General features: G+C 43.3%; 5 protein-coding genes across 10 annotated transcripts in view; 2 read left to right on the top strand and 3 right to left on the bottom strand.

Moving 5' to 3' along the window:
• stox2a (storkhead box 2a) overlaps nucleotides 1-2125 on the bottom strand; it is a 64430-nt gene extending 62305 nt beyond the window's left edge. Inside the window, exon 1 of the mRNA XM_035531575.2 lies at nucleotides 1076-2125. Coding sequence (XP_035387468.2) covers nucleotides 1076-1397 — 322 coding nt within the window. The 5' untranslated portion in view covers nucleotides 1398-2125. The remainder of the gene's footprint in view (nucleotides 1-1075) is intronic.
• Nucleotides 2126-6093: 3968 nt separating this feature from the next.
• Nucleotides 6094-9405, bottom strand: ing2 (inhibitor of growth family, member 2). Of its 2 annotated transcripts, none has more exons than XM_026998848.3 (2): nucleotides 8558-9405; nucleotides 6094-7742 (listed from the first exon to the last, which is right to left on the bottom strand). In XM_026998848.3, exons 1-2 carry the CDS (start codon nucleotides 8694-8696, stop codon nucleotides 7039-7041), a joined length of 843 nt encoding a protein of 280 aa, XP_026854649.1. In that variant the 5' UTR covers nucleotides 8697-9405; the 3' UTR covers nucleotides 6094-7038. The 2 variants fall into 2 exon arrangements, with proteins under 2 accessions (XP_026854649.1, XP_026854650.1); XM_026998849.3 differs by lacking the exon at nucleotides 8558-9405 and adding an exon at nucleotides 7879-8551.
• A 17-nt stretch (nucleotides 9406-9422) lies between these two features.
• sod3b (superoxide dismutase 3, extracellular b) lies at nucleotides 9423-12029 on the top strand. Of its 2 annotated transcripts, none has more exons than XM_026998850.3 (2): nucleotides 9423-9492; nucleotides 10678-12029. In XM_026998850.3, exons 1-2 carry the CDS (start codon nucleotides 9487-9489, stop codon nucleotides 11308-11310), a joined length of 639 nt encoding a protein of 212 aa, XP_026854651.2. In that variant the 5' UTR covers nucleotides 9423-9486; the 3' UTR covers nucleotides 11311-12029. The 2 variants fall into 2 exon arrangements, with proteins under 2 accessions (XP_026854651.2, XP_026854652.2); XM_026998851.3 differs by lacking the exon at nucleotides 9423-9492 and adding an exon at nucleotides 9729-10117.
• A 1886-nt stretch (nucleotides 12030-13915) lies between these two features.
• On the top strand, nucleotides 13916-22147 carry aip (aryl hydrocarbon receptor interacting protein). Its single transcript, XM_026998864.3, has 7 exons — nucleotides 13916-14046; nucleotides 18368-18550; nucleotides 18795-18983; nucleotides 19689-19865; nucleotides 20194-20335; nucleotides 20578-20810; nucleotides 21053-22147. Exons 1-7 carry the CDS (start codon nucleotides 13948-13950, stop codon nucleotides 21056-21058), a joined length of 1029 nt encoding a protein of 342 aa, XP_026854665.2. The 5' UTR covers nucleotides 13916-13947; the 3' UTR covers nucleotides 21059-22147.
• cdk2ap2 (cyclin dependent kinase 2 associated protein 2) lies at nucleotides 20151-26608 on the bottom strand. 4 transcript variants are annotated; one of them, XM_026998868.2, is made up of 5 exons: nucleotides 26502-26559; nucleotides 25912-26203; nucleotides 25551-25642; nucleotides 22772-22892; nucleotides 20151-20856 (listed from the first exon to the last, which is right to left on the bottom strand). In XM_026998868.2, exons 2-5 carry the CDS (start codon nucleotides 25964-25966, stop codon nucleotides 20825-20827), a joined length of 300 nt encoding a protein of 99 aa, XP_026854669.1. In that variant the 5' UTR covers nucleotides 25967-26203; nucleotides 26502-26559; the 3' UTR covers nucleotides 20151-20824. The 4 variants fall into 4 exon arrangements, with proteins under 4 accessions (XP_026854669.1, XP_026854667.1, XP_026854666.1 ...); XM_026998866.3 differs by lacking the exon at nucleotides 20151-20856 and adding an exon at nucleotides 22206-22494 and having other exon boundaries at nucleotides 26515-26608; XM_026998865.3 differs by lacking the exon at nucleotides 20151-20856 and adding an exon at nucleotides 22206-22494.
• Between the last annotated feature and the right edge of the window lie 442 nt (nucleotides 26609-27050).

The raw sequence follows: 27050 nt of genomic DNA, 5'->3' as shown, positions 1-27050 counted from the left end.
AATAAGTGAAGCTTTACTGTATGTCATGTTTTTACTGTTCCAGCTTTCTCCACCGCCAGTTACCCTACATTAACCTTATCTCTGCACAAAAAACCTCAATAACATTTACTCTGTTAGCCCTCAACCAAAACTACCCCAACAGCTAACCACCCCCCCAACCACAACTACCTCAACAACTAAATAACCCCGCATCCACAACTACCTCACAGCAAATTACATTTCGATTTACATTTAAACAGTGTTTAACATCATTTAACAGTATTTACCATGTTATGTTAAAATAAATGTTAAAATGATCAAGCAGCCTTGTATTCCTTTATAGCTGCTTTGCGAAGCCAACATAAAGTTTGTTCACGAACTTTGCCTTTGCAGTTTAATATAGTCAAGCTTTAAACGGAAGACGTTATGTCTGCTTAGTCGACCAGTAAGCACCAGGTTGAATCCCTAAAACATGGTCTGGGGAGGATGCAGCACAATACGTCCAGCCAATCAAGATGAAGGTGTAAGCTCGGCTTGCATATGTCTTAAAACTGCTGCAGTGTATACACACAGCAGGTGTAACAGGCAACCCTGTGTGGTATTCGCTCTCACAGAGTTCATTTTGGATTGGATAAATGAACACTAGGTTAATTCAGCACAGTGCATGTGCCCAGAGTGTGTGCATGCGTGTGTAGTATGCAGTCAATACGCAAGTGAGTATCAAATCTGCACAGCTGGTCTCCTGAACATGAAACAGGGCCTGCCTGCATAAATCACAGTTATTACCTGGATGAATGTTAGCTTTGATTCCAGCCCCTATTGCTTCCAAAGAAACATCTGAATTTAATACAGTTTCACTTTTGCACACAGTGGAATGGAATCTGACCGGTGGTGGTAAATTCTAACACCATGTGTGCGAGACATGACTGAGAGCCATGGGCACCCGTCATTTCTGCACCTGAACCCATTACTACAGGACAATTAACTAACAGCATCTGTCACTCTGCCTGTTATTATCTATCCACGTGTTAGCGTTATCCACGTACTGTTCTGAAACGCCTAGTGTCACCTGATGATGCAGTTCCAAGGGTCTTACCTATGCACTGAATCTCGAAGCCTCTGGGGGGGTTGAGGGCCCTGCGCGTCCAGCTCTCCCTCAGTACTTCCAGATGATCTTCCTTTCCCTGGATAAGCAGGACGTGCTCGTCTATCCATCCCAGAAAGAAAGTCTCCGATATGGCGTCTGTCACTTTCTTATTCCAGAAATGCTGCATGTTCTCGGCTTTAAAGTCGGCGAAAATCTCATAGCCGGTGTGGTGATGCTGGATCTTTTCGGTAACCGCGGGGGAATCCTCGGTGCCGACCCGTGACAGCACTATGGCGAGGGAGTGAGGGGCGATCTGCAGGAACTTCTCCATCCTTACCGAGGCGTCTCTCACAGGCAGGCCACGCCGGGAAGCAAAAACCCGTCCAACGCTCCACGACAGCCTGTCTCACACGGAGTCTTACCGAAGCTCCGGAAGCTGGACATCGCACCGTCTCTCAGAAGCGCGCCCCGTGACGGCGGAAGCTCCATTCGCGTGCTAAAACCATTCATTCATGCACGATTTGACTAAAACGACACCGTTTGACCGGCAAAGTCATAGTCTACTGCCAAGGCTCGGCTTGTTTGCGAATCCGGCGCAGCAATGAGACGAACTGGCGAAGCGACCTAGTCGTCAGTAGGTTGTCTGCAAACGCTTACCGGAGCCTACCTGTGCCCGCGCGTCCCGCGCGTCTCAGACGGCGTGCTGCGCAGAGCACGCAGGACATTCCCACACCCACGTCGGTGGGGTGGCCAAGGCGGAGGCGCGTGTCCGGCCGCACCAGCTGGAGGCGGATCGATCGCTGCCCGAGTCGGTGATGTTGGAGCGCGAGGGATGACTTCATCCGTTTTTCCTCGTGCCTGTATTTGCTACACTAGCAGGCTCGCGCCCGCTGGTTCCGCTCTCGTGTTGTTGTTGTTTTTATGCAGCAGAGCACGCAGGGTCCGCAACAGCTGCAGACTGTGACTCGTTCACACGCGTTGGTTGGCACTGAAGCATCGGGTGGAAATGCATCGTCCGTGACGCCTTGTGACCAGTGCGCGTTGCAGCGTGACAAGCTCGGTTGGACGAGCCGCGCCGACAGCTATACAGCGGCGACAGGGACGGGCGGGGGCAGAACACAGATGTTTTCGCGACGCCACCCACAGGCAGCCATCGGAATATCGCGCGTTCGGCGCATGGGTCTCGCAACAGGTGAAATAGCTTTGTGAGGTTGAGCTCTCGTGGCACAGACGTCATGCACAACTGCAGTGGTTGTCCCAGGTTTACAGTCCCAACATCAAGACAAAAATAATGTACACTGGTTCTCCTGACCTTCTCTGCCTTGTGAGCATGTTACTATAATAAAGAGTTTCTCATCTTACTCGCCAAGAAAAGTGTCTGACTGTTGAACTGTAACCTAAAGTTATTTATTCGGGGTTCTTGTGATGAAGAACCTATATCATTTCACTTTAGGTCTTGCTAGATCTTCTCACTAAATATGAGACCCTTGACTTGCCACATGAAAGACTTTCAGGAGTAATTTACCATGCCTTAGACAAGCCGTGTATGGTGTCTGCATTTATGTACGCTGTATTTCACGGAGGCATGTGCTTCTCCCAGTACCACACATCCAAGAAAATTTACATTGTGGAAATAACATTTTAGAACTCCCAATAGTTTTGATCTTCTTTGCTTTTTACATTTGTTTTTACACATTTACACTTTGGAAACACCCCCCACCCCCACCCCCACCCCGTGCAAACCCCCCCAACAAACAACCAATTACAATCTGAGAGTGTAGTGAGCATGTCTGCGGATATCATACCTTGGTTTCTGTTTATGGTTATTCACAGTTCTCATTTACACTTCCCAGGGTGGTGTCTCCTATTTGGACCCTCTGAGGATTGATGGCCAAGATAACACAGACCTTTCAAACGCTGACCCCCAGACTACAGGGTTACAATTGTTTTGGATAAACAGGGAACTGTCACACAATCCCTTGCACAGTAACTTCCCAGGGGAGGATGCCCTTTAAAGTTCCTGAATAGAACTCTGCTTTCGTTTGTCAGAAAATAAAGTGAAACTGAATATAAGGAGGTAAAGTCTGATGGTCTTTTCTTCCCATATGGAAAAACACTAGTATATTTAATGGGAACCTCAAACCTAACATCTGGATGTAATCCTCATAGTGTTATACAGTTAAGAATAATAAGTTTAATTTATGTAGCACCTTTCACAACCCCAAGGACACTTATCCAACCTAAGAGAAGAAAATGCACATTGTTCTAAGGTAAATAACACAGATAAACTACTGTATAAACGTAATCTACATCAGTCATATTTCTACTTAAGGTAACATTTAAAGCCTGAATTTACTCTTTTTTAAGTCATATTTTATATGATGTGTATTCCCACTACAGTTTAAACAGAACACTACTATTCTATACAAAATTAGAGTAGAGCACATATATTTTTACAGTATATAAAACTTTTAAACACAGCAAAACAATGGCCATACTATGTGGTGTCTTAAAGAATGCACAAAAATATCACTCCTCATTCAAAATTTCAGAAAAATGCTGTTTTGTTGGTGTCATGGGGAAACATGTTGTTCTATCCAGCAGAATTCCATCCTCCAGATTTCAAACGAGTGCGGAACATTTTTTGCTGGTTTGAGTCCGTGAGGTTGCTGGATGAGTAAGACACCGCTATTCATTACCAGAGCAAGACAGGAACAGACAGACAGGAACAGACAGACTAACTTCCACACAGGCCTGGTCCATCCGACAGTGGCATCCCCCAGGGAACAGGGCAAGGATGGAAATGATTTCCATGACCAGGCACGGGTCAAATATTAACCATATTATTAAACATAGTAAAGTACAAAGGGCTTACAAATGAAACATGATAACTTTACAAGCTTTTCATTAAGGATAAAAGGAACACAAGATATATGTTACAGTCATTCATAACTTTTTTGTTTGTTCATCACGTTAATCCAAACTTGTAAATTGCTCCGGATAAGAGTGTCTGCTAAATTCCATGAATACCAAGGTAAATGGAAGGAGACTAACATAGAGTTTATGGATTAAGAGAATAGAATCACAGACTAAACACATTTGAACTTCACTATTCACCAAAGACGTGTAGAGTCAGACTGAATCTTTGCTTTATCCTAACCAAGACTACGACCGCTTGGCTCCAGTTAACACAATGCCATCTAATGCAGTGAGACAGCGCTTCCACATTAAAATGTGCACATTACTGCCACCTGCAGGAGGCATTGCGTGTCTTTAATTGAAATTAGATGTACTGTACTGCATAGAATTTCATGTTAATAATAAGATTATGTGGTTCTTAAAGTTGTGATATAATGCAGCATAGTCTGAGAAATAAAAGCAAGAACTATTTGTGGAATCAGTCAATGTATCTAAATCTATTTTAAAAAATTACTGAGGAAGGCATTTTTGATAAGAGATTAAAAAAATATTTTTGTGCATATATCCAGATATTAATCATAGTCCTGTAGAAAAATGAAACAATTTATCTGGCAAGAACCTCCTAATCTCTCCTCTATCGTTTATTAAACTCATTCTAACATATGAAGCTCTATAAATATAATGCCTTTCTCACATTTTGATCATCTTTCTTCATTTCTTCATAGCTCTTACTGAAATCCAAAACTTTTCAGCCACACATCTAAACTTTGTTTAAAGTTCCGGTTTGGAGAAACATTTTTCACAAAGTAAATTCTATTATGATTCCCCACTCACACTCAAAACTGTTGTTTAGCATTCAAGTTTATACTGGAGCTCTGATATTTAGACTATGCCATTAAGGACTTCTCCTAACCATTCATATAATCCTGCCTTCAAGATGCAGCTCCTATTTAATCTTTGTATGTAGTGATGCCAGATTAAGTGATCTCAGCTTCAAGATGACCGCTTTTATCTGTGCAACGGATGAACAGATAACATAATGTCTGACTGCAGTGTCAGGAGCCACATAAACCAGTCTATTTGAAATTACTTAATTTGAAATTGCCCAGCAGGGTTCATGACACCAGTTTCACGATTTAGGCATGTAGTTTGAAAGATCCTCATGGTGGGATTAAGCTTTCATTACTTGTTAGCAATGTTAGTCTTGTTGCCCCACTGTGAAACTAATGAAGCAAGATTTGAACATGAGCTATATATATTATAAATATATGGTATATTTATAATAAGATAAGAAATGTGTAGATTATTTTTAATAAAATAATTCCTTTAAAGAACTTGCAAGGTGCTTAAATGTTTTTTATGCGATTTATTTTATACTGTGCAATTCCCTTTGTAGGAATTTAACAAAGGGTTTATATCAGCTGCATATCTGAAGAATACCTGCTGGATTTTACCAACAGGTCAAGCTTTTATTTTGGCATGAGAATTTCACCCTTTAATGTCTTCGATGTCTAGGGAGGTCGTGTGTTGAGATAGAGTGCATCTTACAGCCATCACCGCGCTAAGATCATGTACTCTGAGCCAAACCAACGCTCCTGGACAAGAAACTCATTACACTGATTTCACTCCGCCTACGATTCAGACGTTAACTAAGGCGTCCTAATCTTTACCTACTCATTGCATTAACTCAGGTTTGTCTGAATGCAGTGCGATATAAACTCTCAAAAATATTTTCAAAAGGCATCTTTATAACTGAGCTCTGACCTGAATCAAAGGGTCACACATTATATTGTCACTATCTTCTGTGCACTGTAACACAACCCTGTGCACGAACGGAAATGAGGCAATTTGAATAAAATAACATGGTAATACTGTGTTGTAAAACTCTAAATTGTGCCGCAAGTAAGACGCTTCTTTACCCTAGTCAGCATATTGAATATGTATCGTTTCTAAAATAAGCCGAATTTGAAACTTTTTCTTTCCTTGACAACCATGTCTGACACTTGGTGAATATGAGTAGTGAACAAAGGATCAGGTCATTTGCTGATTCTGCACTGTAAGTCATATAATGCCACCTGCAAATACATGGCAATTAAAAGGATAACCCGAGAGTTTAGCACAGGTTTATTTAAATACACAAAACTTAAAAACAAAAAAAGGAAACTAACAAAAAAAGTACAGCAGACACATTAAACTAACAAAAAAGGTGAACTGTTCCATCACTGGAAGACATCTGGAAAACTATTTTCCACACTTTTGTCAGCATGTGAAATGAAATACGAAATAAAAGGTGGGTGGAGAGAAAGCGTGTGGAATGATCACTGAACCCTGTGCATTCTGTTCAACTTCTTTTGCAACACAACAACATACAATCAAATGAAAAAATAAAAAGTTTGAAAAATCTCTCTTTCAGCATTTTACAAACACTCATGGCAGTAATCTGAAGGGGAGTGTTTTCTTTCCCCCAAAAGCCTGCCGAGAGCTCATGAGGTCGTCGGCATTGTCCACTGTGATGCATCAGAGAGAACAGCACCTGGGGTGAGATCTCTGGGGGACACGCTGTCAGCTCAGCGGGACACGCTGTCACAGAGCGTCTCCTCAAAGCCGGTCCTCCGGACTACACAGAGCCAAGTCTTACACAGCCTGGTGAAACACCGCAGCAGATCTTGTGAGTTTTCACATCGTTTTGCTCCACAAGCTAAATTTTGCATCCCCCCCCCCCATTAAGAGACGTCTCTCCTGCCATGTTTTTTTTTCCTCAGCCAGACCCGTCTACGTGCTGCGATGAGCTGCAGGGGGTTCTAATCACAACTCAGTGGGGGAAACACAAGCTCTGAAAATCAAGGATGGAAGCCTAACGCAACAAAGCCCAAGGCTCCTGAGAAGGACCCTGAAGCCACGCCCACAGGCACCAACGTGGAAATGCCGGCGCCTGTGGAGCGAACGAGGTGAACGCTCACAAGATTCGTGAGTCCCACAGTCCCAATGTTTTTAAAATGTGCACGTTTCTACTGTTCTATGCACACACAACACACCTCGGCTGGCCAGAGGCACTACCTGGATCTCCTGTCCTTCTTGGGCCTCTCTGTGTTCTTGTCCATGGTCTTTTCATTGTCTCCCCTGCACTTTGGACAGTACCACTTGCCCTTGGGCTTGTAGGTGAGTCCGACACAGGAGAAGTGAAACCATTCGATGGGGCACTGCTCATTGTCACAGCCGATCATTTCGCCGTAAGACACCTGCTCGCACAGGCAGTAGGTGGGCTCGTTGGGGTCTATGGTGAACTCCACGGGCGACGCCTCCCGCTCCTGCTTGGCTTTGGACCGTTTCTTCTTCTTAGCCGACTTCGACTTCTTCTCACGAGGCTGCTGGACCTGCTCCTCGCACACGTCCTCCAACGCCCCGTTGGCGCCGTGGCTCGAGTCCCGGCTCTCGCTGTTCCGGTGCCGTCGCGGGCGCCGGGATGAGGAGCGCTCAGGTGCCGAGCTGCCCGCCGTGCTACCCGTTTCGTGCCGCACCTTCTCAGAGGGGCGTTCGGTGTCGCTCGGCTCCAGGAAGCTGGGAGAGTGGGCCTCCATTTGCCTCGATCGGTTCTCCACCACCTCCATCATCTGCGTGACCACGTGGATCTTCTCGTCACCCAGCTCCTGACTGCTAATCAGAGCACGCTGAAGCTGCATCTGGAGACGCTTCCTCAGCGAGCTGTCCGTCTCTTTTTTGTACCTCTCGTATACATCGTCCACCTCCTTTAAGATCTCTGAATTACAGGGAAAAAGCAGGAAGGAGGCAGAGATAAATAGATAGATAGACAGATAGATAGAGAGAGAGATACAAGTTTCTCAACATGTGTATTTTCAATGTTTCCTGGTTGTCTGCACACGAAATTCGATTACCTCTGTCGTGCTACCAGAATCCATTGCATGGAAATGGTCAATACAGAACCCCATTCGGAACGTCTAAAAGTATCTGATCGATATCCCCCCATCGCGTTGCATGACTGATCTGGTGGGGAGTCTCCGTCTGCGAGCTGACTACGGCGCGAGGAACACCAGTGGGAGTGACGTCTAAATACGAAGTCCTAGACCATATGATACAGCGCGCTCGAGATGCCTCCACCATACACCCACCCTAGAAACATTTAGTTCCGTGCAAACGCCTGCTAGGTTCCCAAATAAAGAGAGACACTTTCTAACGTGGTAATTTTAGAAATGAAACCGCTGTAGCCACGTTGGTACAGCTCAGTAGAACTCTCGCAGAGAAGAGCGGAGACAGGGTACTCAAGTCAAAATGGCTGATCGAGGCTGAGAGCACAGAATGAAAGCTTATTCAGTTTCACGCGAAAAGGAGCGTGCTCAAGAAACTCAAACACAACAGGCGTCATCCACAGACTACGGCAGTGCGTCGACGAAAGGCGGATTTTAACTTATTCACAGAATCTCACTGAACCCACGCAGAAAGGAGCCGGTGTGATCAGCCCAGGGTGTAGTTGTGACTGCGATGTAGTCAACTACACGAGCCCAAGCATAGCAGGGGCGCGTGGACAGGACGCGTTTCATCCAAATCGTCACGTACCTTGATACTTTGTGTCGATTTCCCGTAACAACGAAACATTCCTCTGAATGTCCAGCGGAAGCGATTCAACACACTCCAGATAATCCTCCACGTAGCTGACGAGCTGCGATTTTTCCACGTTCGGATAATGCCCTAACATCGTAATCGTAGTGCATCAAGAAGCCGTACACGATATTTAGAAACGTGATGCAGCGTTAAACGCGGCGCCGCGAAATGCGCATTTGCAAGGCGGACTCGCAAGCTGTTTGTAGGTTAGCCTACTCTTTCCGGGCAAATTCAGTCCAGTCCTCTCTGGCTACGAGAACTCCCTCAAACAAAACTCGCGCATATGCGCGTGCGCAAGATCAACCCATAAAATGCCGCGTTTTGCCTTTTTCCGGCAGCCTGCGGGGATGACACGGCTAGCGAATGGGCGGAGAACACTGGGACGCTTTGGGCGTGCTTAGAGTCCTTAGGCGGTCCGCCTCGCGTAAAGAAATAGGTGTGATCATAAGCCAACTGCTGCTCGTCACGGCTAAGCATCTCGGTAATTGCATCGTGGCGTGGTATTCCGTGGAAACACACTGAGAAGCTTTTCGCTGTCTTCAGTTCTTGAGTGCGTTCGACCAAAAAAAAGTGCGCATCCTGAGATTGAGCCCCGTTAAGTTGGAGTGCACAAGTACAACACCTGCATGTCTATCGCGAGGACAAACATGGCCCGTGGCGCGCTGCTCGGTCGCAATGACGTCTCGGCAGTGTCGCGCGACGACGGGCGCATGGGCTGCGTTTCAAGCGCGGCATCTCTGCGCAGCGTCCGGGGACTTTCCCCTAAGCACGCGGGAGAATCTCAGTTCTCAGTTTGTAGCTTAGATTACAAGTTTTCAGGCATGCGCAGTCCTATGTAGCTGCGCCGCCTGTATATATACGGTGAGAACCGAGTATGCGATTGCATGAGGGTAAGTACACAAATTATTTTGTGTGTGTTTTTTTTATATATATATATACATATATATGCAACAGATGTAAATCTTAGAAATATAACATTTGAATAAATCACTTATGTCTTTCAAGAATGTCGCTACGCTTTATTTCTCCCGACATTATTAATCTCGAGTCAGATACTGAATTATGCAAATAATAAAATGACGTCACTGAATGTAGCCTTCCGATTCGCCAGATCAAAATATCCGAGACATGAAAAATATGATAAAATAGAAGTTTAAACGTCCTAGTTGTTCAAATCCTTAATCCAAAACGAGTCATATTTTCGTAGTTTTACACGTTTTACTGCCAGGAGAAATGAACTACTGACGAATACATTGGTTCCGGAGCACTGATGGCGAGGTAGGGGATGGGTCGTAATCCGATCCGCAGAAAAGCCACCAGACAAATAACCTGGGTTGGTTAAACTTTCATTTTTCTGTTTGCTGTTATTTTGTACGTTCGTTTACCCCCCTTTTCTTATAAAAGCATGAAGGGAGGGAGGTAGGGAGGGCTTTTTATTTTGGCCACAAATATCTCGTCACACTGGTCAAGAGGATCAAAAAGCAGAAACAAACAGGACAGAGAAGCCCGTTATAGGTACGATCTTTGACTGTCATGTACATTTTCGTGCTTTTTTTTAAGTTAGGCGATCTGTTGAAATTAGAGGCAAAACCTCCGTGCTTTTACATTAAATGATACACCTCGCTTTGTTCGAAGTACAGTAAAATGGATAATAACACGCATGTGATCTATTTCAGAGTCAACAAATTGTCAACTTGTTAACAGACTGTCATCTGTCCCTCTGCAATAGACACTTTTATCACGTTTTACCAACTTTTACCAACTTTATAACTTGAAAACGTAACTTGCTTGCCTTAAAAGTTTTTTTGACGCAGAAGAATAATATTGTCAGTCTTGATAAAAGAGGAAACATTACAATCAAATATTTTTAAAAAGAGCCATTACACGAGCCAATACAAAAACAATAATTCCCTCATGATCCATTGCTTTATAATTGGCAGAATGTTGTGTAGAAGTTTGGTTAAAAGCAACTACAAAACACTGTGGTACAGGCCACAATACGAGAATTTTTGTTCTTTGGTGTGGATCCATTATAGTGTGTATATGCTTTTGTTCAAATTATTTCTATCCTTTAGGAATTACAAGATATGAATCCCTTGAGATGTGCTGTTCTACTGGTGGCCTTACTCAGTTTTACGATCTGCACACTGACCTCAAGTGAGGAATTCCCTCTGAGGACAGCACTCCCACCAGAGATAGTACCATTCATCGGGACACTATATGCTACATGCAGGATGAATCCCAACACTCAGTTGGCTCCAGGCATGCCTAAAGTATATGGCCAGGTTCTTTTTAAACAAACTGGCCCAGAAGGAGAGCTAAGGGTAACCTTTAGGTTGCATGGCCTCCCAACATCAGATTCTCAGTCCAGAGCTATACACATTCACCAGTATGGTGACCTAAGTGAAGGTTGCACCTCCACCGGTGGGCATTTTAACCCCTCAGGCATCAACCACCCTCACCATCCTGGAGACTTTGGGAACTTTGTCCCACGAAATGGGAAAATTCGTCAGTCCGTAGACTCTGATGCCACGCTTTTTGGTGGGTGGTCAGTGCTTGGTCGCGCCGTGGTGATTCATGAGCGTGAAGATGATTTGGGTCTGGGAGGAGATGCGGGAAGCCTGCTCCATGGTAACGCAGGAAATCGGGTGGCATGCTGTGTGATTGGCATGAGCAGCCCGAAACAGTGGAACAAGTTTCATAACTGAATTAACCTGGATCAGAAGTAGCCTGCACAGCTACAGAGAGTTGAAGTTACCCGCAAGCTATATCAGAGAACTGCGAACTGTGAGGGTATCAATTCATAATATCTTTGACCTATTTAACAGTTGAACATATAAGTCTATTTACATGCAAAAAGGAAGGGAAAAACAATAAATTTTCCCTTTGTGAAAGTGCCTATCCAAATGTACGTACAGTAGTATATCTTACTTCAGTTCCAAACATAATGTTCTTTAAACAAAATTAAATATGTTGGTTGCTCAATGCGTAACACAAAGGTTACACATATACACCATTATGATGTTTTGGTCGAGGCCCCAGGTCTCTAAAATAGTCTGCATATAGGCAACTCACCATAAAACAGGAAGGGCGGTCTTTTCTCACTAAGGTCCTAATCTCTGGAAATCTCTGGAATGAGGGCTCTGGATAATCTCGGTTCATTTGAAAGGGAGGTTAAGACATACTTGTTCAGGTTGGCCTTCAATTAAGGTCTTGTCAATTTTATTCCATTACTTGTTATATTTTGTTATTATTTTACTGTTTATATTCTATGTTTCAGTTTTAATCACGTTTACTTTATCAATGATTTAATTTCTTTTAATTTAAACTCTTGCTGTAATTTTTGTTTTTCTGAACTTGTAAAGCACTTTGTGAAACTTTGTTTGAAAAAGTGCTATATAAATAAACATTATTATTAGTATTATTATTATTATTACAGGCTATAATTTATTAATAACTTGAATGTGGGAAAATGAATATAATTCACATTTCTTTAAAACAATAGATACTGATATCACATATACATGCATTACAACAACATTCTGGAGTATATGTATGGTTAAACTAAAATTCAGTATTACAGTCTACTACAGAATGTACCACCAATTATCTCTACACTGAAGTGGGATGTGTGTGAGGTCAAATATAGATTAAGATCAAATACCTGTACATTTTAGATGTATATTTATATATATTTTAAGAGTAATAACAGACTTTTTAAAGTCTGGAGTCACTGTACAACTCCCCACTCCCCTCATCATCCACACCAGCCATCACATGTGACCGGGCCCCTCCTCCACATATGTGCAGGGGAAAGTGCAGATGAAAAGTGCAGGTAAAAGATAAGCGCAAAGCAGCAGGCCCTGTTGGAGTGAGAGACTCAGGAGGTGTGCAGAACATCTCTGTGGAGTCCTTCAATCTAAGCCTGAGACTTGGCAGGGTTCCCATACCGTGGAAAAGGAGTATGGAGAGGAGAAGAGGCTTTTTAACAAGCTGGTCAGAATTCTGAACGACACCTCCATCCCCTCCACCACAGGTTTGATAAGATGAAGAGCACCTGTAGCTTGACCAGCCTGGATGATTCATAAGAGGCACAGAAGGTCGTTTTTGCCGGCAGCTACTAAACTATGCAGCCGTTCCTCTTGCTGATGCTTCATGGGGCTAGAATCGCACCGAGGCCGTATGCTGTTTCTTTCTGTTTCCCTTCATACAGAATCACTGCACAGTGCATAAGAACTATGACTATTTCTCATCTTCCTCACTCCTCCTCATTTATGACTTGCTCTGTACAGTTCTTATTATCATGTATAATGTGATATAACAATGCCTGCAGATTGCAGACATAAGTATTGCACTACACAGCTCTCATATTGTCATGTACAGTGCAGAACAATAACAATGTTTTTTTCTCTATTGCACAGAGCACATGTAAGAGCACTCATTTTAGTCTGTTTTATGCTTGTATTACATTGCTTTACATACCTGTACATAACCCCATTTGTTATTTTTATTTTATGTCATTTTATCTAATTATATTTTATTTTATTGTTGTGTTTGTTCTGTGCTGGACAGTGCTGCTGTGATACACAAATTTCCCTCAGAATGAGGAAAGTATTTCTTATTACTTATAAATAAGTAAAATATACTTATTATACAATTGTATTGCTCTGTAACATAAAAGCCATGCCTGATAGAAATAGAGTCATATAGAGTCAAATTCAGTGAATAAAGTACTAGAATGTCTACAGATTTGAGTTTGTAGGACAAAAAAAAACTTAGTTTTGTTGCATAAGGTAATTATAGAGTTCAAACCCATCTGGTTGATCCAGTTTACCAATGCCTGTTAGCAACAGGTGTATAAAATCAAGCATATAACCATGCAATCTCCATAGACAAACACTGGCAGTAGAAGGGCCATGATAAGAGCATTTTATTGCGTGTAGTGTATTGTGCGTTCAGATATCTTCTGCATTTTAGGAATCATAACAAATGAAAGCAGCCCAGAACTGTGGAGCAGGTTTTATCTATGACTTAATCAGGTTCATAAACTGGTGCAACTCCAGCTAGCTAAAGTCACATGCAAAAATGTCTGTCATGCCATGAAAGCATTGTTGTTTGTTGATAACATTAATTAATAGTATGTTGATTTAATAATAATAATAATAATAAGAAGAAGAAGAAGAAGAAGAAGAAGAAGAAGAAGAAATAATGAGAAATATAGATCTTCCGAATGGAGCACAACCATAGACTGTCCGATCATTCCCGAGATTTACCGAAGTTCCATTGTGGAATGTGGCGCCTCGTGTGGTCAAAACGTGATAGTACATCTACTAGAAAGAGCAAGAATGGAGGAAATTGCTCTCAAGCTTAGTGCGGATGGTGTTCAGAAAAGAGTGATCTCTGCTGGAAAGGGTGAACTTTCGTCGTTTCTCGATGGCACAAAGGTAAGCAAATTATTTGTTAGATTTTGTATCGATCTGTATCTCAGAAACCTTTGTTCCGTAGCTAGCAGTGCTAGGCTAGCTAACGCTACTGATGCTAGTTAGTTGGCCTCGGTACGTTAGCAGCCAGATAGTAATCATGAGATGCTGGACAAAGAAGGCGCTAAAATAGACATTTGCTTTCTTCATTTAAGACAAGCTCAAAATGTTTCAGATGAATAAGAAACATTATACTGGTAAAATCTCGGCTGGCTGGTCTTCCAGGCAAAATAATCGTGTAAACATCTAGCTTTGCTGCTAGTGTGCTAGCTGGGTTATCCTAGCTAATACATTTTCTGTGATGAGTTATGCTCCGCTTTTCACAAATATAAATACCACCGACTGCGTGTGGGGCTTACTTTAAAGATTCCCTGTATCTTTTGTAAATTAAACTGTATTTAAAAAATAACAGAACCGTTACTCCACATCTTCCCTTCTTTGATGACAAAAACGAACCTGCACCTAATACCAGCACACTGCATTTTGCTAGAAAATCATTCAAATTTTGACAATAATACATATTAATAGTTGTCTTAAAAACATTTACTTAAGTCCAGTCGCTTGGGCTTTGTTCGACCCAGTCTGAGCTGGGGAGGGGAGGGGAGGGGAGGGGAGGGGAGGGGAGGGGGGGGGGGGTGCGCCTTCACAATTGGGTCAGACTGCACTGGGGTTTGAAGAAGCATTGGTGAAACTAGGACGTCCTTGTCTGCTTGCTCCAAAGTCTTTTTCCCGTCCCAGATGTGGGACAAGGTGTTGTCTGTTCCTGCTGAGAACTCTTGGGGGAGTGGGGAATTTGTCAACAGCACGGTGTTGGCCGTCTGGCTTTATGTACTGGCGCACGCTGGTGAAGGTTTCTCACCCAGCCTCCTTCCACCTTCTCTAGTTCTCTCTGTCATCCACAGTAGTGTAGTTAGAAAGAGTCGTAAACAGAGAGACCAGAATTGAAAGATGCTGGAGCAGTGTTGTGTGCCACTGCTGGTCCGCCAGTAGTTGGGCTGGGCTGTAACCGTTGGCCGAAGATCCTTTGGGCCAGATGGGCCAGATGTGCCAGATAAGAATCTTTGGCAGTACTGAGAAACTGTTTCACATCTGGACATGATGTTCTGTCTTTCCATTACTCTGAGAAAATATTGGGCTATTAGTAATATGCTGGGCACTGTAGTCTTTTGCAAAATCTGAAAACTGTTGGCTGGAAAATTGTGGACATTACCAGATATTAGAATCTCTGGAATTGCGTGTCTTGGGAACTTGTACTTGAGGTGCACAGCTACATCCTCAGATTTGGTAGGAGCAAGTTTAGCCATCTCCACAAATTAAGAAAGATGGTCTAATACAAGCAGATAGCACCTCCCTTTGAGTACAAACATGTACACTTTTGCCATGGCCTAGCAGGAAATGCACTGGACTCAACAGGGTTTTCTCTTTCTTTGGTACATTCCCAGTTGCTGAACAAGCTCTTGTAGCTGCTCACTTGGGCCTGGCCATCATACTGTCTCTCTGGCTCGCTGTTCCAGATGTCTTGTCTCTCATTTTTATAATGCTATGTTCCGCAGAGCTGAAGGAATAACTACCCTGAACCCTTTAACAGGAGCCCATCGTCAACTCTGAAGGTGGCTGTCTCAGTCCAGTATTGCCTCCCTACTCCTGTCAGGGTAATTACAGCCAGGCTAGTCTTGCAGGCAGAGTCACATCACTTTTGCTCAGGTGCTGTTCTCTTCCAGCTGTGCCCTATTGTCCATACAAGCTCCTTGGCACTCTATTGTCCATACAAATGGGACGGTCTAACAAGGCTGCATGGTGACATCACCAGACAGGTCTGCTTTCAGTTTTCATCCTCTTAAATACTCAAACTTCAACCTAAATTATTTGCTAAGATTAAAAATAAAATCACACTAAGTAAAATGTGTGCTAACTAGCTTGGCTTGCATTTGCTGTGGTAGCTAGCCAGTAATCTTATTCAGTATGATAGCCTACATACAATTAGCTATACAAATATATACTTCTGATTATAATATGATGATATATGGGCAAATGCTTTAATTAATCATTCGTTTTAGCCTTGTAATGCAGATGAGTTCAGGTACATGAAAAATTTTATATTTTAAAACAAACTCCACTCCAGAAACTTTTCTGCCATTTTTGTCGTGCTATTTCCTTTGCATCACACGTGCGCAGAGAACTGTGGGTAACCGAGGGCCTGGAAGGATGCATCAGTTGCATCTACAAAATCGCTCCAAACGTAGGCTGCATTTCTAGGCTGTATACGAAGGCTCCTTCACTTTGGAACAGACTTCTATCACATAGCAGCCGCGATATGCGGCCTAGGCTTTGGGCTGCAGCTATAGCTGTTGGTGTCCTCCATTCTGTCTGTGCCATGACTGAGCTCACTAATGTTTTGTGAAACTGGTAAGTGTGACAGCATCTGCAGATAGTAGTGCTTTGCCAGGTGTGTGTACTAGTCTAACAGTACCTCATCAGTCTCAGATGCAACCTCTGTATTCCAGGTGGAAGCCCTGGCAGTTTGTTTGAGCTGACTGAAGGTTTCCTGCTGGGCTTTGCCCTGGTGCTAAAGGTTTCTTTTGGAGAGCATCAATGGCTTGTCTTACTCTGTGAGACATGGAATAAACTTGCCTGGCTGGTTCACCACCCACAAGAAACTCTGCACCTCCCTGATATTGGGTGGTTCATGTCTTGGGCAACCTTTGTCTTGTCTTGGATCAGGTCTTGCCCCTTTGGCTAGAACAATATGGCCCAAGAACTTGACCTCATCCCCAGCTTATAAATGTGATGCCTACTTTCTGGCCAGAACTGTGTGTAGCCTCTCATCTTGCTGAGCTCATGACTCACCTGGAAGGAGAATATCATCCATGTGACACACCACTGAGTTTTGGAGTTGCAATACCAAAGAACAGTATTGAAAAACGGTTGGCTGCTGTACGGTTCCCAGGTCCTGACACAGCTTTGGATCTTTTCTTTTGAGTACTCCCTTGCCAACACAGTCTAGCCTGCATACCAGGTTTAATTTTTTGAAGGCTCGTTGCCCTAACAGTGCTCTATGTAGGTTTCTTGATACAATCTTTTGTGTGTTGCTGAATACGTACTTGGGAATCCATGACATCGGCACCGGTATCGATTTTAAACCTAACTTTATTATACCCAAAGAACTCCAGGTGTCATCTGTGTCCATTGTTCCTATGAACCAGAGCTGCTGGTGTGTGCCATAATAATAATGTCTGCATATAATAGAGACAAAGAAATAATTGTATATGGCCATTATACCATTGCTAAAACAGCTTTGTTTCATAGATTTTTGCTTCTGTCTGACACACACAGAGCATCAATTTCAGCTCCATTTTTTATTTCACCTCTTAGGACAGTCTGCTGCTATTTAATGATTTCCCATTCACGTGCAATGTTGATGCCGTTTTCTAGTGTGAACCCCTGTAGAGTTGTGTTCGCTCCGGCAGCCCAACAAGTCTGTCTCAGTGGCTCCCCATAGTTGCCGATTTTGGTGAGCGCGTAAAGGGCTGTTGTCCATGGACTCATCGACCTAGTGTTTTGTAGATTAAATCTTGCTCTCTTGTATCTCACGTTCTTTTTCCGTATGCAAAAGCTATCAAGTGACTCTTTCACCTAGGAGTACGGTTTCCGGTCGTCAGAAGATAATTGCTGCCCTAGCAACACATCATTGACTGCATCCATTCATGCAGTAGATTAAAGTGTCGACCTGGTTTTCCTGTGAGCATGAATGAAGGTTACTGGCCAGTTGGAAACTTTCAGATCTCTGAGTCATTCTTTCCCATTGTTGGGGTTTGGCAAAGTTGAATGGTTCAGGTGGATGAACTGTGATGGTGGTGCTGGGCAGTGCACTTTGTCCAGGTGCAGACTTTGACTACACTCTTCCATTTACATGCTCTGTCTGAACCTTGTGCTCTTCCTAAGAATTAATATGCTCAACAAGAGCAATTAATCCACAAAATGAAGCAAGATTATGGATTATATCATGGGTTAGTAATGGAGTGATATTATGGATTACAGCATGGGTTAGTGGCTTTAGGTTTTAGGCAAGTGGCATCAAAGCTTTAATATTTAATCCTTGATTGTTATTTCACAGTAACACAGCATGTCTGCTCGGACAGCTGTTATGATATAACACAAGATCGAACACTTATCAAGTCAAACAAAATGTTACTTTGAACTATTTTTTTTTTATCAGTGTGCGCACACGTGAATGAAAACAGTTGATACTGAAGAACGTTGTGCCTCCTCCTGTATTTCCTTTTAGGTCAGGTTTCATTACCGCACCAGCCTGTGTGATGGCACGTTGCTGGATGACTCCAGGACCATGGGGGAGAGGAGTAAACCCATGGAGCTGATTCTTGGAAAGAAGTTCAAACTTCCAGTGTGGGAGCGAGTGGTCACTACCATGAGAGTAGGGGAGATGGCAGAATTCACCTGTGATGTGAAGGTGCGGTAACCATTGTTTCTAACCCAGTTGTAGTGGTTCCTTCAAAAACATGAAATCTTCTGTTATCATTGTCATTATATGGTGGAGCAAATATAATTTAGAATATAGTAACAGATAAACTTAATAAAACCCATCTGGGAAATGTAGTCCAGGCTGTTAACAGGTTAAAAATGCACACATTTAAAGGCTGTTTTTTATTGGCTCTGTTTTCCTGCTTTGACTGTCGGTGCACATGCTCCACCAGCACACAGCCCTGTACCCACTGGTGTCCCAGTCCCTACGCAACATCAGTGTTGGGAAAGACCCCCTGGAGGGCCAGAGGCACTGCTGTGGAATCGCCCAGGTCCATAGCCACCACTCACTGGGCCATGCAGACTTGGACCATCTGCAGGCCAACCCACAGCCTCTGGTTTTCACCATTGAGCTCTTGGAGGTAAGGGGAAGAAGGAAGGATGGTGTTTGCTCACTGGGAGGTTTGGGATCATGAATCAGTTTGGGTGGGAGAGAGAGAGAGAGAGAGAGAGAGAGAGAGAGAGTTATTAAGGAATAATTAGTTAACTTCTATACAGATTGCTACAAAGTTTGGTACAGACTGATCAGAAGTTAATAAGCTATCCTTAACTGGAGAAGAACTGATTCAACATCTCAATCAGGGTTTGGTGAATCAGTGTCATAAACAGATGCCATTGCTTCATGGCTTTGATTGAGTAAGACTACTAAAGTAAACCAACTGATTGCTGGTAGTTTCAGCATGTCCAATCCCTGAGCCTTGACATGTCCCCATTCAATGACTTTAACTAAAGGACTGAGGACAGCCCTTCCAAACGAGAGTTCTGATTTCATAGCGGTGTCTGTGCATTAAAAGCAAAATAAGAACCAAATGGAAATGACCAGTAACTGTGAGTCACTAAAGCGTGTTGACGGATTTGCTGAGATCAATGGGGCTCTGGCAGGATAAAGTCCAGCACAGTTTTGGTGATTCCTCTACTCAGGACACACCAGTGGGTTTCAACTCATCAATGTTTTAAGTAGGAAAATCGGCAAACCATGCTGGAGTCTTGTTTTCCGGGAGCGGGGTTGGACTACCCTGGGTTAAAGTCTGCTTAGTTCAGGCTCTCGACTGCATGTGCTTCCCCAGGTCTTGCCTCCAGGCTCCTTCGCCCTAGAGACCTGGGCCATGACGGATGAGGAGAAACTGGAGGCCGTGCCTCACATCCACGAGGAGGGCAACACACTTTTCAAGAAGGGCGAAATCCAGGCAGCCTCAGAGAAATACTACAATGCCATCGCTTGTCTGAAGAACCTGCAGATGAAGGTCAGACCTGTGGGAGGGCAGGGAGCACTGAAATGGTTCAGAGTTGTGCCAATAATATTGTGCCAATAAGATTGTGGATTCAATTTCCGCACATAGTGTCAAATATTTATGTCCCTCTGCTAAAATACCATATATGCAATAGTAGCCATTCCCTTCTTTAAAAAGATTTTACACTATTGCTTTAAAGGGGGATGCTATAGCAGACTTTCACCATGCATGATTAAAGTTTAATTATTAAAAATTTCCTAACAGGATAATGAAGTGTTTCATAATATAGGGTTCAAATAATGTCACATTTTTATTTCTCCAATATATGCTGTGTGTACAGGAGCAGCCTGGTGATGTGGCGTGGATTAAACTGGATCAGATGATCACACCGCTTCTGTTGAACTTCTGCCAGTGTAAACTGATGCTGGGCCAGTACTACGAGGTGCTGGAGCACTGCTCCTCTCTCATCAACAAGTACGAAGGTAAACCAGGGCATCAGCCAGCCGGGGGGAACACTGCCGAATGACTGTGTCTTGTGTTTGTATGCCAAGAACACAAATAGACACACAAAGAACTCGCCCCCAGTAGTGGAAGAGGCCAGCTAGTGACACAAGCGAACACTGCAGATTTTACATTATTTAATGCAGACATTAGAAGTTTTAAATCTGTTCACTGACAAGGTTGTGGACTTCGTGGACTGTGTTCCGTTTTGTCCTTGGTCCAGATAACGTGAAGGCGTACTTCAAGCGTGGGAAGGCTCACGCAGCCGTGTGGAACGAGAAGGAGGCCAGGACGGACTTTACCAAGGTGCTCCAGCTGGATCCCTCGCTGGGACCCGCCGTGGCCAAGGAGATCCGGGCGATGGAGGAACGGATCCGGATGAAGGAGAAAGAGGAGAAGGGGCGTTACAGGAACCTCTTCACCCACCCCAGTGGCACCGCAACCCCAGCTGGCATGGTGAGTCCCGCTCCTCACACAGCGAGGCAGGGCCCCATTTTTAAACCTTTGTAAAAATACAAGCACATGGCAAGTAAAGTTGGCGCTCACCAGACTCACACATAGCAAAACAAAAGAACTGTTATTTTTTAATTAATATTTCCAGACTGTATTAATAGAATTTTAAATGAATAATTTTTTAATGTAACTTTAGCAAAAAGGATGGGTTAGTTACATGGCCCGTGGTTCTTGCTCACTTTCAGAGCTGAAACCAAAAAGGACCTCCATTTCTTGTCGTTCACGAGGAGAAATTCCTTCAGATTGGAGCATGTTTTCCCTCCCCTTCACCATTCCAGCAAACCCAACACACACACTGTCCTATTATCTCTGCTCCAACAACCCCTCCCCCCCTGAGAACTATTATGCTTAGAATTATCACATGCACAATATTATATGTCTGAAATATGCTCAGAAATTATCATCAGGATTACAAGGCTCTCCTAACAAATTCAAGTTTGAGAGGGCACAGTTTAATGTGGAGTGGCACTCCTCCGGCGGTCAGTACCATAACGGAGCAAGATGGTGCCAGACAATCAACACAACACTCCCCAAGGGGACCTGGAGCAAGATGGAGGATCTGAGAGTTGTAACCTGGTAGACGTCATCAGATTGATTTAACCCCAGTCATCACGCAGAGATGGGTGGAGCTGATGTCCAGAAGTCACTGCCCAAACGCCATGATTCTGTTGACAGTGGGCATGAGGCCCAGCCTCCTGACAGACATGATAAAAGTAGGTTGCCATCAGCCCCCCCACCCCTTTCCCACCTGTGCCACTCTTGGATAATGCCTGTTGTATTGGATGCTTTTTTTTTAAAAATCTATATATTTACACATATATTTTGCTTATTATTGTCCTTAATGTCAAGTATAGTCATTCTATGTATGTTTGTGCACATTGTTTGAGAGGGTTGGTCAGTTAATGAACTGTGACACCCACAATTTCATATTGAAATGTTCACACACTTGGTCACAGACAGGCCTGTGTGTGTGAGAGAGAGACAGGGCAAATATGTATTGCCAAGGTGATGTTCCTATCGAAACAACAATTTTACATGTACATGCTTATGCAACGAGTGACCATCTGTTGAGTAAAACAGTAAGTAAAAAGTTCATTCAGTGTGGGTCATTACACTCTTTCGTAGTTTGTCTTCTTGTTGATAATTCTCAGTTTGTATACATTGGGACACAAAAGCACACCACTACTGGTTAAATAGGTGTTTGTCAACATGCCTCACGATGTGGTCTGTCACTGTAATAAGCCTTTGTTGTAACAAGCAAATAAAGTAAAATACCTGGACCCATAATCCTTTGATTGTGCGCAAACACACAAATAACAGACGAAGGGATAGAAGATATTTAACTGCAAAACCTGACATTTTTATTGTTTTTGTATTTAAATACAGAACTGCAAAAGTTGAGATTACAAAACGGTTGTGCTAACAGGTATAAGCACTAATTAATAAGGGGAGGGGTCATAGGCTTGGCTGCATGTTTAACAAAGATGGGTGTGTTTTGTGAATTAATGCAGAAATAAATGAAGATGTGTGTGAAGTGAAGACATGCAGGAAGGTGTATGTTATGTGCGAGCACTTCGCTCAGTTTCAGCTAGACACTCCCTCACAAGAGCTCGGGCATGGATAATTCCTGGAGGGGGAGGGGAGGGGGTGTTGGAGAAGACACATTAGAAATATATAGGTCAACTGAAGCTTATGGCTGGATTAATATAGGTCAAGTGAAGCCTAGGGCTGGACTAATATAGATCTGGGAACCGGAGCCTTTAAGTTACAATCTACCTGATTCATCAATGGCCAAAGAGGGATAAAAGGTTTTTACATGTAGTAGTGAACACACTACAGCGGTTTATTACACATATGCTGCAATTTCTACAGTATCCTTATCTGTGTTGATGTGGACAGGATACCTCTCTTGAGTCTCTCCATAGCACTTTTACTGCCGGCATAGGTGGGACGGATTTCACGGCTCATCTCCTCAATGACTGACAGCAGCTCGCTGTACGTAGATCCTTGTGACACCTTCACTGGCTGTGCACAAACACATGGACACAGTCACGGACATTTCCACAAACTCACCCCACGCTAGATCCACACATTGTCCTCTATTTAGAGTCAGGGAAAGTATGCATGCTTACTCTCCAGGATCATTTAGCAAATGTACAACCTGGAAAAAATAAGATTGCTACATCACAAAACTGAAAATTTTTTCCACCCCCACCTTATGCAAATAATGTTTTACACAGAATAAATCAACTACACAGTTTTAGATTGGACTAATTATTAGGAGATATAGAACATGTTTATACCTCATGTTAACATGTATCTCAAGTGATCAGGTAAGTGGTTGGAGCCAAGCTCATGTGAACAGGATCACATGCATCTCAGTGATGGCAATGCGGTTTGAGGGATTGGATCCATCAATCCGAAACGTTAAAGATACACATGAAGAAACTACTAAAACAATACGAATCGCCACTATTGTGATGCAGTGCCATTCGATACAATGCAAAAGACAATTCTATGCAATTCAGTCGGGTACAGATAATTTGATTTTCTCTCTTTGGTGCTTCTTAAATAGGCAGTAAACCATATTAACCACAGAAAATTCCATTTTACTTCACATGTGTTTCTCTCTTGTACTACATCACAGTAAACATCATAACTGATTTTAACTGTAAAAATTGCCTTCATCTGGCCGTAGATGCCTCTGCAGTAAATTTGGGAAATCATTTAGAGGGTGGGTCCCCACTCCCTCACAAAGGGGTGTGGTTGTCACTGTCAGAGGAGACACCACTTTGATGACCTCTTGGATCAGGGTGGCTGTTTCCACCCTCTGCCCTGACAGCAGGGCGTTCAACACAGCAGGTTGCTGCACCCAAAAACGCTTCAACACGTCAAGGGAGCTGTTCTGACTCATGAAAACATGGACTAGCTTGTGATTTGGCAGGTGTAACTGGACCTGCATTTCACATGCTTTTGGGCTTCTGTGAGGAAAAAAGGTTACCAGTTTCTGGCCCCGACACCCTGTCCACCTTCAGGGACTTTTGTGAGACCAGATTTAGTGCGCGTGCAATACATCCCACGACAGTCCATCTCTGCAGCAACTCCAGCCAGTGTCATGGCTTTTGTGTTACATGTGACCAACACTGGGTTCTTCTCCTTGACATTCCACGTCATGCAGTAAAGTTGATAGATTATTCCCTATGTGAATCTAACAACACTCTGGCTTGTATAAATCCAGTTGTCACAAATGTAGCAGGCCGTGACCGTGACATACGAGACAGTAGCAAATGGCACTCAACCAGGAACTCATTGAAATTCTTTGGCCATTGCTCAATGACTCAGCTCTCCCTCATCCCACTTTGTCGTACAGAACGGATTTATTTCTTGGTGAAAAGCTTCCAATTTGGTGTGTGATACATTGGCTGAGACATGTGGAGGAGGTATTGAAAGCCCTTATTTTCTATAACACTGTAAGGCTGGATATCTTCAGGTCATGGCATCAGTTATTGCCTTAGAATAAGCAGTGCTGTTAGCCAGCAGTGTGTGGGGGGGGGGGAGAGAGTTCAAAAGTTCAGAGCCACATCCTAGGGGTAGTGGGAGGCAGACACCTCTGCATTCACGTCATGCTGCCTATGTATTTTTGAAGACTCATATTCATATATATATATTTTATAGACTGCATCTGATGCACATTCGTTTAATCAGGGAAATGACGTTGTGAACTTTTATGCTGGTGTGCTGATGCGAACATACCATCCCTAATGGCCACACTGCATTTGGAGTGAACATGCTAATTCACATTGTGATGCAGGTCAGACAATAAGGAAAGAGGAACAACATTCTAGGGACACAGTTTACAACTGCTAGCTAGTCTTCGGACCAAAAAGCCAGTGATTAAGAGCGAGGTTTGTGGCTGCATCGTTCTTCGGTGCAGATACCTTATTTTAACTTGGGCTAAGGACTCAGTGCAAAGAAAACTCATGGACTCATCACTGACATAATATACACGGACAGTCTTTGACATAAAACCTGAACACAAGTGGTCAGCTGAGCTGCATTAGAGGCAGATGTAAAGGTCAGGTGTGAATAGGTACGCGTTTCACTCATCACTTTGGATCAGATCACATGACATGTTTGATAACAGGTGTAAATAGGGCTAGAGATATCCTGCCATGGCCATGGACTGTCTAAATAAAAAGCCCTACAAAATAGGAAATTAAAAAAAATTTAGACTTGGGAAAGTCTTAATGCAAACTTGTATCCAATAAGCATTATGACTTTACATAAACTATGTTACAATTTTTGTAATAAAATTTCAAGTGGTGATATTTCAAATTGTACAAAATGATTCCATTAAGTTTTACATTACTGATACTCAATAAATCTAGCAAAACTATTTTAAGCATCCATTTCAATTTACAAGAGGTTCCTTAAAAACCAGGTTAATAATCCAAGCAATATGCACACTACTATGGTTCAATGGAATAATATTGGCACAAAGCAGATGTTCAGATTAAGGGACAATCTTAAGAACAAACTGCTTAAAGGGTGAAAAGTGGAAAAGAGAATCTAGATTTCAACTGAAAGCCTAAGTCTCCTCCCTCTGGCAGAAAGGTAGAAAAGATCATTTTACTCTACAGGAAACCCTTCTGTGCCTGATTTAAGCAAAAAACTTTAACCCACCTGCACGAAACCCATTGACGGTGGGCCAAAGTCACTGAAAGCTGGTCTGAAGTTAGAAGATGAGGGCAGAGATGGAGAAGACCCACAGGATCCTGAGACAAGAGAGAGAAGACGAGCAGTGAAATCTGATTACAAAAGACTGTCAAGTACCTGGTAACAGGGGATAGCAAAGGGCTTCCTACAGTAGGGAAATTCCGCAAGTGTGAACGGAGTGGCCGAAAGCCTTGGCACAAGGCCATCCGCCTATATGAAGTGATAGAATGAACCTAGCACTACGTAGGCACACAGTATGGCGCCAATAAAACATATAAAAGTCGTCAAAGTGAAAACCAACAGTGTAAAAGTTGGATTTTAGCTTTACCTGGGGGTGTGTGGTTGGAGCCGGTGGGTGCGGGTGCTATTGGCTTGTAGCTCATCCTGATGCGCTTTGTTTTGGGTGGGGGCTGTGTGGACGCGGTCCTGCACCGCGACCAGGTGGAGGTGAGTGGCCTTAACCCTACCTAACCCCGGCCAGGGTCAAGCACGCGCTACCGAGCCCAGTCTGGAGCGCGAACAGGAAGATTAGCTCGCGCCGGCACCGCCGCCGTGTGTGTTGTTTACCGGCCAGCGATGAACTTCACCTGTCCGGGGCCCGTTCCTGTTATCCGGGACACCTTTTCAACATACAGATGAAATATAGGAATTCTTTAGCGAGACCGATATGTTAATTAAAAAGTAAGTGACTTAAAGATAAGGTTGTGATAGCCGGCTAGCTAACCACCTCATTCACAAAGTTGCTAACAGGCTAAAACGCTAACAAGGCGGACAAGGTTCAACTGTATTTACGCGTCCAAACAAAGCGACCAATTCTGATGCTTTTTCACGACATACGGATTATTGTTTGCCACAACAAAGTCCGATTAACAGTCATTTAAAAGGAAGCACATGTACCACAAAAGAGAAAAACCGGACCTATCACACACACCGGAGACACCGACGCCGCACCGCGGAAGCTGCTCGCTCTCTCTCATCGCGTAGGCATACGTCAACACGTAAACATACGTCACCACGCAGCCTGGTCTGTATCGGGACTGTTACGGTTTTACTGCTGTTCCGCATTCACGTTGATCTTTAATTTTTTACTAATCAGGATGTTACAACACAACGGTGGGCATAAACCGTGATGAAAAAAGTCATTTAGAACAGATTAATATTTTATTTTAATATTTTAACAACAGACAGTTACATTAGACGGGGCATGTGGGATTTCATAGGAGGACACCCTATGATAAAAGATAGATCTGTGTTGATTTTCGTGGAGTCTACTGCAAGGCAGAGGTAAAAGCTCGGGGGTTCTCTGCTTCTGATGCACGCATGTGAGATATTTAATGTGCAGTTTGTAGCACTGTGGAGAAAGTAACTGCTAGAAAACTTCTGCAATCTGTTGTCCACACAGACAGTAATGATATTGTATGAACAGAATCTAATGTTCTAACAGCTCATTTTAAGATTTTCTATAAG

The sequence above is a fragment of the Electrophorus electricus genome, chromosome 12 (genome assembly GCF_041902795.1).
Source record: "Electrophorus electricus isolate QZ-2024a chromosome 12, ASM4190279v1, whole genome shotgun sequence".
Classification (NCBI taxonomy): domain Eukaryota; kingdom Metazoa; phylum Chordata; class Actinopteri; order Gymnotiformes; family Gymnotidae; genus Electrophorus; species Electrophorus electricus.
The sequence above is the reverse complement of the archived record's forward strand: the minus strand, read 5'-3'. Positions and strand labels throughout refer to the sequence as shown.